The sequence below is a fragment of the Clinocottus analis genome, unplaced genomic scaffold (genome assembly GCF_023055335.1).
Source record: "Clinocottus analis isolate CAN_PGR_092001 unplaced genomic scaffold, fCliAna1.0.p SCAF_11, whole genome shotgun sequence".
Taxonomy (NCBI): Eukaryota; Metazoa; Chordata; class Actinopteri; order Perciformes; family Cottidae; genus Clinocottus; species Clinocottus analis.
Genome location: NW_027175832.1, coordinates 13072608 through 13084863, shown reverse-complemented (window position 1 = coordinate 13084863; position 12256 = coordinate 13072608). Strand labels below are relative to the sequence as shown.

General features: G+C 41.9%; 1 protein-coding gene across 1 annotated transcript in view; it reads left to right on the top strand.

Annotated features, from left to right (window-relative positions):
• The window catches only part of LOC137803514 (cadherin-12-like), a 50023-nt gene that overhangs the window by 21801 nt on the left and 15966 nt on the right, over positions 1–12256 (top strand). Inside the window, exons 9-10 of the mRNA XM_068602019.1 lie at positions 4797–4918; positions 5311–5425. Of these exons, the coding sequence (XP_068458120.1) occupies positions 4797–4918; positions 5311–5425 (237 nt within the window). The remainder of the gene's footprint in view (positions 1–4796; positions 4919–5310; positions 5426–12256) is intronic.

The following is a 12256-nucleotide window of genomic DNA, read 5'->3' as shown; positions in this document are numbered from 1 at the left end:
ATAATACTTCCACAGCTTATTATGAAAACTTCTTACAAAGAACCTGAAGGAGTAAACATGGAATTCTACAGACAGGTAACAAGATCAGACACTTTTAGTGTTTGTCTGCTCAACGATTTCTCAAAGGACGACCTCTTAAATACACATGATGGCCCACTAACAAAAACCCTCATGACGTCTTCGGCCTAATCATTAAGCTTTCCCCCCGTCATCCCATAGAGTGGTTTGCAAGAAATGGTCATATGATAACAATGGAACTACATGTTCTTTTAGACAGAAACCTACAAATTCCTCAGTCTCATGGCTATCGGGAGACCTGCCAAGTTTGTGTGTAAGATTAAACAGACAGTTCAATGAGAAGTCTGAATAACACAGCATAAATAGGTTTTTCTTCCAACACACGCACACACACACAAGGATTCTTATACAGTAATGCTTTGGTCTTAAATGGACTGACAACATGAGAACAAGGATTCAGATACAAGTACAGCAGCTTTTACAACTTCAGACCTGTTAATCACGACAATAACTGTGCAGACTTGTTTTATTCACATGGATACAGATCAATTATAAGGTCACTTCCAGATTTCACCATCAGCAGATGGATATATTAGTAGTTACCTTTGGAATAATGCTAATATCACATCCACTTGAAGGCAGACAAGGACCACCTTTTTATGCAGTATCAGTTTGGTTCAACAACCGTATCCCTGGCGAAGGCTTCTAAGGTATTTAAAAAGCTCTTTTGTGGCAAGACGCCTATGGTCACAAACTTTTGGTCGTGACCGAAAGAACGCTACATGTGGTTGCAATTAGTTTCCTCTGTAGGGTGTGCCGGGCTCAGCCTTAAAGATAGGGTAAGGAGATGAGTTTCCTCTGTAGGGCTCAGCCTTAGAGATAGGGTAAGGAGATTAGTTTCCTTTGTCAGGAACCATCTGGAAGAGCTCATTATACATCAATACAAGCAGGACTTCTCAGAGTTGTCCTCATGAAAAACAAGAACACTCATTTGAAGACAAGAAATTCTTGCATGTGATGAACAGCTCAGTCAAAAAGAAAGAAGGTCACTATGAACTATGTAACAAAAAGCAAAGAGCATTAGGCCTTGCTCGCAGATTCCATAAAGATGAAGCCTTTCGGAAAGACTCTATAATGGCTTCATGAGTGATGTCTTGAGAAAAGGTCACGCAAAAAGAGTGCCAGAGGAACAACGCCCCTGGAAAGATGGAAGACTGTGGTACATTACTCACCATGGTATCTACCACAAAAGAGAAAAGACAATCCGAATGGTATTCAATTGTACCTTTCCATTCCAAGGAACTTCCCTAAATCGTGAACTGTTGCAGGGTCCTGACCTTACAAACACCTTGTTGGGTGTACTCGTCAGATTCCGACAGGAACCAGTAGCAGTGATGGGCACATAAAAGGAATGTTTCATCAAGTAAGAATACCTAAACGTGGACTTCCTCAGATTCCTGTGATGGCCAGACAGCAACACCAAACAACCGCTAGCAGAGTACCGGATGACGTTGCCTCTCTTTAGAGCAGTCTCATCACTGAGCTGTGCCAATTTCAGAATAAAGTGGACAGCTGATGAAAATTAAGGAAAGTGTAGTACTAAAGTCCTCAACACCCGTCGTCACAACTTTTATGTTGACAACTGTCTCAAATCTGTCCCAAGCGAGAGCCAAGCAATCTGTCTGGTAAAAGAGCTCAGATCAGTATGCGCCACAGGTGGATTTAAATAAAAAAAATGGACCATTAAAAGTTATGCAGTCCTTGCCTCTGTTCCAGCTATAGAGAAGAAAAAAGTGGTAAAAGATCTAGACCTCGACAAAGATAAACTGCCCATAGAAAGGTCACGTGGCATGCGATTGGACATTGAGTTAGACACAATCTTCTTCTTGATCACCCCAAAACAACCATCAGTCACCCGCAGAAGCATTTGGAACACAGTATACGATCCTCTCGGGTTCATAGCACCAGTCATGCTGATAGGAAAAGGAATACTGCAGGACCTGTGCGAGCTAAATTGTGGATGGGATGAATCGATACCAACTGCTTACACAGATAGACGGAAGAAGTGGCTGAAAAATGTTAAACTGATTTCCAGCCTAAGAATCAGGAGCTGCATTAGGCCACCAGATTTCGAAGTTACTAGAGCAGAGATGCACCACTTCTGCGATGCAAGTAAGCGAGATTACTTGACAGTCAGCATTGAAATCTACCAGTGACAGTGGACTAGCTCACATGATTGGGAAGGCACGAGTTGCACCTTTAAAGGTGGTGACATTCCCAAGGCTGGCGCTTGCCAGTCCAGTCCTCACTGCTAGGATAGACAGGATGCTGAAGAGAGAGCTTGAGTCAACCCTCAATGACTCTGTTTTTTGGACCGACATGACTGCCGTCTTAAAATGCATCCAAAATGACGCAAGAAGGTTTCAAAGCTATGTGGCTAACAGAGTGACCACTATTCAGGATCTGACACACAAATCCCAATGGCGCCACATAAAGACTGGACTCAACTCCACTGAAAGTTCATTCAAGAGGGACACTGGCTGAGAGGTCCAAATAGGTCCACATCAATAGCACAAATGTCGGACCTACGTAATACACAGGATAACACCTGACTTGCCACCATTTACCCATACTGGACTGCACTACTTTGGTCCCATAGTAGACAAGTGTGGCGGCAGCAAAGTGAAAAGGTACGGAGCCCTGTTTACGTGCCTCGCTTGCAAAGCCATACACCGAGAGATGGCCTACTCAATGGATACAGACTCCTGCATTTCTACACTTTGATGATTTATCTGCAGACAAGGCCAAGTGAAGGAGATTGTTTCTGACAACGGTACAAATTTCCAAAAATCCTTTCTGGTGAAATGACGCATTATCCACTAATTGGTGTGTATTAATGTCTCATAGTCCAGTGCTGTGCTCTACTTTAACATTCACAGGGACAGTCTCTCATGAATAAACCAAATTGTTTAACCTGCAGCCACATAACACCCATTATTTAACTAACTTCAAAATGGGATTTTAGTTTATAAACTTTTGTAAGGTCCACACCATTGTGTTTGCACGTCTAGTTCCTTAACGAACAGTTAATCAATATAAAGTTCTTAGGTTCCAGGGTTATCCACTAATTAATAAGTGATTTGTCATTGGGCAAGGCATTGAATCTGAATTGGATGCTTGCTGCCATAGAGGGCTGAAGGATAACATATTTTTGTAGTCCAACAGTAATTTAGCATCACACTCATAAAAACTCGATAACACGACAATGGGATTATTCCAAGGATTTGGGATTATTTCAAAAAGAATTTCTCTGGCAAACAACATTTGTGATACCTTCATCTTCACAAACATTATGGCTGAAATCATGAGAATCATGAGAACACTTGGTCCGTTCCCTAAACTTTAAACTACAATGCTCCAAATTCCGCTCTGGTATCAGTTTTTGAACGTATACACAGTGTATTTTCAAAATTCAATCTTCACAGTAATTTAGCTATGTTAAGGAAAAGAGCGTGTTAGAAACGTTCACAACTCACGTGAACTGTGAATTAACGAGTCACATGACTACTGAGTGACTGATGACTTATATAAATAATGAGTGACAAATGAGTCACATGACTACAAGGAACTAACGACATGAACAGCCGTCTCCTGGTTGAAAGTCAGTGTGTTAATTTGACCCATTCAGCCACGCAGTGTGGACTCTATGCTACTTCAGTTGCGGTGACCGTCTGATGATGACACGGGTGGGTTTACGTTGGAGTTAGTTTCCTGTATCAGATGCCGAAGGGCACTAACTGTCAGTATTGGATAACCACGATCACATTTGTGATGATGTTAAGTTGTCTGATTTAGTTAACAACCATCTTTTTTAAAGACATATAAAAGCTTGAAAATTCACCACAGGGGTTTTTACTGTTGTATATTATATCGGCGGACTGGGGGCAAAAAGTGTCAACAACAATGCATGTTGTCCAAATCTATCCAACAAAATTGCGGCCCTGACATCCTGCACATGTAGCTGTGCAACGCTGCAATGTAGCTGTGCTGTAATGGCTATAGCTTTGATTATAAGAAGAAGAAAAAAAATGTTATAACTTTGTGATTCTGTTTAAGCCACCAGAGAATGCCTTAACGGACCGCCACTAAAACACACATATGAGGGAACTGGACGTGACTCATAACTTGGTTTTAGGACTCATTGCTGCAGATCGCTATCATGTGAAAGTATTTGTAAGTGAATACATGAAGAGCTGTGGATAGTACTCGATAAACAGCCAATCAAATTTCAGCAAGGCATCAACTTTGTGCCATCTGCTTTCATTGCCAAAGGCTTTGTCTTGCTGCTTTCCCACACTCAAGACTAAATTGAGTGAATTTGAGCAAGCAGCTTTACTTATCCAGACTCGGATTCCCCGCTACGCTTATTGAAGAGGCAAAGGACTGCTGAGTCACAAATCTACCAACCGTCCTCATTAGAGCAACAATATAAATCCTCTCACTCAGTTATAAAGCAGAAAACAAGATCGTCTCTCTCGCGCACGCACACACACGCACACACACGCACACACACACACACACACACACACACACACACACACACACACACACACACACACACACACACACACACACACCTTGTATCTGGCTCTACCTAGTGGCCAAAGCTGATATTTAAAATAACAGGCCAGAACACAGCTGGTCACACTGATAGATTGTCAGTATATTGTATTAAGACATGTGTGTGGTACGTGTGTACGGTGTGTATGTTATTACAGACAACCCTCTGCTGTACACTAAAATGGCAGTGGCAGTCAACGTCCTGGATGTAAACGAGTTCCCTCCTGAGCTGGCGTTTCCTTCAGATACCTTCGTCTGTGAAAACTCCAGAGTGGGACAGGTAAACTAAACTGGGTCTGCTGCAAATGATGTGCTGATTCAAATCTTAGCAAATACTAAACACATTTATTTCTTGAACGGTTGACCTGGATAACAAAGATCATTTTGAGATCTGGGTTACCTCACGTTCTAGTCATAACCTCCTATGATCAATGAAAGTCATTTATATATCCGTATTCAGATCAAGTGGGTGTTGCATATATTTTTTATCAGTTACCGTGTGCATTAAAACATAACATGAACCTTCAGATTAGAGCAAGGAAAGGAAGTAACAGTTTCATGTTCCACCCTTAAATCTTTCCTGCAGGTCATTTTGAATTCACCAGCCAAAATGTATCTTTACAGTTACTCTATTCAATGTTTAAGCAGATTCCTTCTCTGTTTCCTAACCAGGTGATTCAGACAGTCAGCGCTGTGGACAAGGACCTTCCTTCTGTTGGCCAGAGGTTCTTCTTTAAGTCCCCCAAAGAGCTTCGCAACAGGAACTTTACGGTTCGCGATTTTGGAAGTAAGCAAAAAAGGTTACATGTTACAACATTCCATTTTCTTTTATGTGTAAAGTACTTTAAAATATAGATCTTCATAAATACAATATATTACATGGAGATGTAAATACAACAATTTAGTAGTCACTTTAAGTGATAAACCGAGAGCTTCTTTTTGTCTGTCTCTTCATAGAGAGGCGGTGGTTCACTCATCATTATCAAAGCATTGTTTTCAGCAGCAGCGAGCAACTGTTTCCCCTGAAAAAAGCTCTAAAAGCCCACTGAGCACTACTGGCAACAAGCAAAAAGATGGTTAGGGACTAGCTAATGAACATAGTGGAGCGTTTACCTTTAGAGCTGGTAGTGAACAAAAACTGAGCTGAGAGAGAGAGAGAGAGAGAGAGAGCGAGAGAGTAAAATATTGGACATATTTGTTGCACACTTGGACACACAGGGTATCCCTCTCCTTTCAGATCTTCAAAAACCCTACGACCAGAAACGTACTGCTTTCTGCAGGCTGTTTTAGTCTGCTACTGAATTTATTTTTCTTAGAACATATTGCTTATAGCAGGGGTATCCAAACTTTTTTCACCGATGGGCACAAACAGAAAAATATATGAAAGCCTGGGCTGCACAGGTGAGGTACATCGCGAAATAAATCAAATGAGGTCAATTATACTTGTACATCAATTTAAAAAAAAAAAAGTATATGTTAGGACAGGGCAGATTAACGCGTTAACGCAAAATTAATCTTGCAATACTTGAACGGCGTTAACTATTTATTTTTGCATGTTTTTTTTCGCATTGGGAGGGGCTTATCACTTTCAATCTCCCCCAGACAGCGTAGTTCAGAACTGGGCGTCTTACGGCTCTCCCAGCCCGGCCCGCATGAGGTCAATCAAACATGAAAAATAAATAAATAAATAAATAAGGTGCAGCTGTGAATAAAATACCTCGACACTTCTTTTATTTTGAAGGCGATTTATGTAGGTGCGCGCACGCTTCCATTCCCTCACCAACAGGTTACGAATTAAGCCTGACGTGAAAGCACGTATTGTTGTGGAGCTTTTGTTCTCAATGAGCATTGAGTGCTGCAGCAAGCAGCAAGTGCTGCAACAGACGGGCAGTCTACCAGCAGGCTCCGCATCCAGATTAAAAGTTAATTGCACATGCGCAAAGCTCTTGACCCCGCGGGGAAGAGCACTTTAAGCCAGTATCACGTCAGGATCTTTACTCTTCTCTCAAATAGAACTTTTCCCACATCAGAAGATGTTCAGTGCATTTGTTCAAGCCAACTCAGGCTGGACTTTTCTCACTGAGGAAGAAAAACTGAACTGAACTATAAGACCACAGACACCAGGTTCTGGTTTAAAAAAAAATAGTTTACTTAACAACTCATATTTCCTCTTTCGGGAACAAAACTACAAATAACATAAATCAAACTCTTAATTAATCAGGCTTTCAGCCCACCCCTTAATTTGATGATTAATACTTAACACAATTATAATAGACCAGCAGCATCCTCTCAAACTGATAAAATCCCGGTGGACATATGAAGGCAGTTTTCTCTTTAACCATTGGGGCTTCTAGATTCCGTTACTAGCCTGGCCGCCAGAAGTTCTTGAAGGTGGCGTCAAAGGTCGTCTAGGTCAGTGAGCGATATGCGGCGCGATCTTTCCCTAAAGGGGGTATCATCAGTCAGCCGTATACGATGTTCCCCCCTCTTGGCTAATCCAACGTCCAATTCAGCAGAGGAGAAAACATTGGACTTCTGAGAGTTTCTGTCTTAGTTTGTCTTCATAAGCTGTGGGAATGGGGGAATCTCCAAAATCAAACCGTGACATCAATATTTGAGGCTGACTCGGATTTGTGACTTGGTACCTGGGTCACCATATCCACTACATATAAGTGGGCAAGCATTGTACCTTGAGGGATGGAGATGGCCTTTCTAGACTCATTCCGCAACAACATGGAAGCAAGGAACTTGTTCTTGTCAATCATTTTTGAGAATAAGACAGTGGGCTATACAAACACACTTGGGGGGAGGGGGTGGGGAGGAACAGGTGAGGACGCACGTTCTGTGATAAGAATACTATCTGTCAAACGGTGTTGCTCGTTAACTTTAGCCAGCACGAATGACAAGGGGCCCAGGGCCAAACCACTTCACTTCAGCTACTGGGCTCTCTACAGGTTTTCTCTGCAGAGTGACAGGTAAGGGGGGGACTGGAAGCTCTGCCAGACCTACTCTCAGGGATCTGAGAGTACCTGCAACTTCCTCCCTCGACGTAAAGGGTCTGACCTTGCGGACATTGGTGCCAACCAGAATAGGAATGTTGTCAGAACAACAGGGATCTGGGCACACCAAGGCAAGTACCGGGATTGATATGGTGTTGCAAGGTGTCTTTTCAGAAAGATCCAGCACACACACACACTCCAGAGAAAATCCGCAACCTCCGATACGAGTGACAGTCACCTGTAGGTCTTGGTGTTCTTTGCATGATCTCTCCAACGGCTCTAATAATAGCTTCTGGCTTCTCGGAGGGGAAAAGCAGGACCTTGTGTTGTTTCCTCTGCCTCATGCTTGAGTGGGACATCAGGGCAGACTTTTTCCTCAGAGGGTCCAAAAATCCTCCATGGTGAAACACTTCCTTCTGGCAACACGTCCAGGGGATGGCTGCACTCTTGACCACCTCTCTGCTTTCACATAATACAGTCAGGCCTCGACTCTGAGGGTCAAACATCCTTCCTCTGACCGTCACCTGTCCCAGAGCTTTTATCGTTTGCAGGGTGTCTTCGATGAAAGCCACCTCTATGTTCTCCCCCACATCCTTGACCAGTATGGCATCCAAACGGTCAATGCCTTCGCCTTTGCAACAGTGCAGTAGTTAGCTAACTAATTACCGAATTAAATCCTTTTTTTGGTATTATTTAATTTTCAAAGTCAAAACAAAGGGTGGTGTTTTTCTTCTCACTTCCCCACCATAGTTGTCTGTGGTCGGACACTAACAACTATTGGAATCCCAGCGGTGCCTCTATTTATGTAGCACCCCATAACTATAATACAGTTATCTATATGGAATTGTAATAGAAGAATGAGGGGGTGCTTGGGTTCGAAATTTATACAGACCAAATAAGAAGTGGCTTGTCTCTCATAGGGACCCTTACTACTGAACAGTACCTGTTCAGAAAGAAAAAAAAGATTTATAAACTATATATGTATGCATGTTAACTTGTTGTTGCTCCAGAGTGCCTGTTATATTGTTCTGATAACATTACTTTAAAATAAAAGCATGCAATATACTAGTTTTCACTTCATTATTAAATTTGACGCATAATGTGATTAATCGCAGAAAAATCATGTAATTAATCAGTTCATTTATTTCAACCACTATCTATGTATTCTCTTTTTTATACATTAAATTTAATATTTAAAAAAGAGGAAACTTGGCCTTTTCCAAGCTCCGGTAGAAGTTGGGTAGGGAGAGAAGCTGATGCTGATTCTTCAGAGAATCATTACACTGCATCTCCATCTGTTCTAGTTGCAGATTCTCTTCACATAAGAAGGTTGAGAACAGCTGGATTTCTTACTCAATCCAGAAAGATCTTGGAAGTGCTGACTGAGTTCTGTCATGAGATATGATGGCAGACACATATTTCATCATTTTAGCACAAAGGTTGACCTCTGGAAAAGCTTGTTTTGATGTCAGACAGCGTAGGGAAGAGCGCAGCAATGACGTTACGTAGTTGTGTCTCAAAGAGAGCTTCACACAGCATGCTTTCATGTGTGCGTGAGGTTGTGCTACTACCTGCTCTTGCTGTTCAGTGTGAGATTGATGATAAGATCAACTCGAGGTCAGGTCTGCTAACCATAAATGGTCATTCAGCTCATGAAGAGGTCAGTCCTTCCCTTTCAAAATGGGTTAATATTTGACTTCAGGGAATAAAACCGCTGCAGCGCGAAGCTGCAACTGCCAGCAACCCAACCTCAAAGAGGAGGTCCACGTTCAGCTTTGCTTTAAGTTAGCTGTGCTCTGTGTTATGAAGTCTCGTCTCAGAGGTTTCCATGTCGCACTGTGAGTGACCTCGTAGCTGCTAATGAGGCATTTTCTCGTGTTTTGTTCGGACGGCAAAAATACAATTGTTAAGCTAGCAGGCTAGCTGCTGTTTGCTGAACTTTGTCTCCATTACAGCTTTAGAATCTGTGGTAGGCCAATAAGAAATAGGCCGCAAGCCATAGTTTGGACACCCATGGCTTATACTGTCACTTTAACAACTTCATTCACGCAACTCTCATTCTCAAAGGCTACAGGTGGTTATATTCTGTTTCTCGTTTGCTAACTAGCTAGATTCATTATTGTGCCCTACACACACATTTTCCAAGTTGGCCTGAACGCAACTATAAATGAATTATAATGTTGCTCCATAAATGGTGAATGTGTAAAGACCTGTTTAGTTGCTTGTTATATCAACTAAAAAGGTGAAAACACATTCCTTTACGGTTGTATGTGTTACGGTTTGGTTTAGGCTAAACGCAAGTGCAGACACAAGGTAAGGAAGGTAGGCAATGGATTTTTATTCAAAGGACACTTGTGATTTGTAGAGCAGGAGGTGAATGCAGGAAGAGCGAGCGGTGGTGGTTGGACTGAAGTGCAGACACTGGAATCCTAGGCTCAGGGAACAGGGGTTAGTAAAAAGTCAATACAAGCCACAAGATTACTCTAGTCATTGAAAGGACTCTAAGCGTCCAATAGTCACACTACCACTGAAATGGCAAAATAATCTAGCAAAGGTGAGAGGGAAGCCGGAGTATTTGACAAGAAGAGGGAAGAGGGATTGATGAGAAGATTGCTGACAGGTTTTGGCGATGAGCCCAGCAGGTGTTGAACGCCATGCCCACGGCACACACAGAGAACAAGGGGGGAGATGCAGGGTAAACAGGGAGACATCAAAACCCGACCGGGCTAACGGTCGTGAAATTATGTGAATGTGTATTTTCACCTATTTTTTTCGGAATATTTTATTTTTCCAAATATTTTCTCAATGTAACAGAACATGCAGAGCATACACATTACACTCCATTAAACATTACAGAAAACTAGGTAAAATTAAACACCGAGCCTCTTTTTAGGTTTCTGCTTAAAAATGACATGCCCAAACTAAAATGGGTGTGTCTCTGCAACTACTAGAGCTATTTGAATTTGAGTTAATAAACAAATATAATGTTAAATTTTGCTCAAATGTGTAAATATCAGTCTATGTGTTACTGGTTAAGAGTAAATGAAGATGACATAGTGTGTAATGTAAAGTTTTCAGGTCCGCCAAGAAAAAAAGCACTTTTAGCATGATTTTTTACCTTGAAATGATGCATTCGTAAGCTTTAAAGTTCTCCTAAATGAGTTTGGCCTGATTTTGGACTTTTTTTGTTTTATACTTTTATGATTATCTTTCTTTCTGTTTTTGTTTTTGTTTTAAATGGCTGACTGATTAACTGACTGGCTAACTGATAGCTGTTAGCTTAAAATAGTGTTCGCTTAAAGCAGCAAATCTCATTGAAAAGCACGCAGCATATTCTTTCTCTCTCCCTCTCCCTCCGTGTGTGTGTGTGTGTGTGTGTGCGCGCCCGGGTGTGTGCTCACATGTGTGCGCCGTGTTCGTGTGTGTGCTGCTTGTAATACAGAGCAGAGTTTTAACGCGACCATGGTCGGTTGATAACTTTTTTTGACGATTTTAAAAAAAAATATATTTCTTTTAGAACACATCTCGCGGGCGACTCTCGTGGTCCCTGCGGGCGACAAGGTGCCCGCGGACACCGTGTTGGCGACCTCTGATCTACACGATCTTCAGCTCATAAAAAAATCGTGCTAAACTACCAAAAAAAAAGTTTGTTGCTGAAATTACAGTTGAATATTGATGTGGCGATGTTTTATGCCAAACTAGTTTCTTCAGAGCGTACAGGATATTCGTCGCAAGTGGAGGTGACAAAGTGCTCAGTGTTGCCAGATTGGTGATGTCGTAGTATCGTACCAAAGGCTCAAAATGGTTGTATTTGGAGGATAATTATCGTTCATCTGGCAAACCTGAGATCGGTCGAGCAATGACAGTTCTCTTTACAGTCAGAGCTCGCGCAAGAAGGGAGATCGTAATGGAGATACCGTTCACAAAACTTGTAAGAGCGTAAAAACTAGTTTGTGAAAGACTCAGAGAAACACAAATATCCAACGGGGCAAAATCCCAGACGCATTTCTTAGGTCTGGAAAAAAAGACATGTACGGGGAAAAAAAAGAGGACGTCTGGTCACCAGGTAATTGTCATTACTCACAAAAGTCCAGTGATCCTGTCAGCGCCACATGATCCGTAGCAGTAAAGTCATTTTCCATTTTGTTCTTTTCAGCATTATACAGTTGGTGGATTTTTGTCATGATTGTGCATCTTTGCGGTGCTTTGATGCTCGGGTCCCCCGTTGCCACTCGCAACACTTTGGTGAACCTCAACAATATTAATTCCGCAACTGTGCTACTCAGCTTGTCACAGGCAGACTTAGTGAGGGGTCTTTGTTGTTCAGTGAGGCTTGTTTAACACATTCAACTTAAACGCCCCTCGCCGACCAACGCATGCTTCGCGTTGAGATGTTACTTAAGCTTGTTGTGCTGGTGAAACATCAACGTCTTCCCGAGTGAACATCTGACATCTACGTCTAGCTGCATTAGAGCGGAAATAGTTCAATAGGTATATTAGAATCTCATTCTGCGCATGCGTTAAAAAAATGAACGCATTAATCCTGTAATTTAATCATAGCATAGCGAGTTAACGCGTTATTTAGCTGTGAAAAACTATATATATATCTATGTATATAT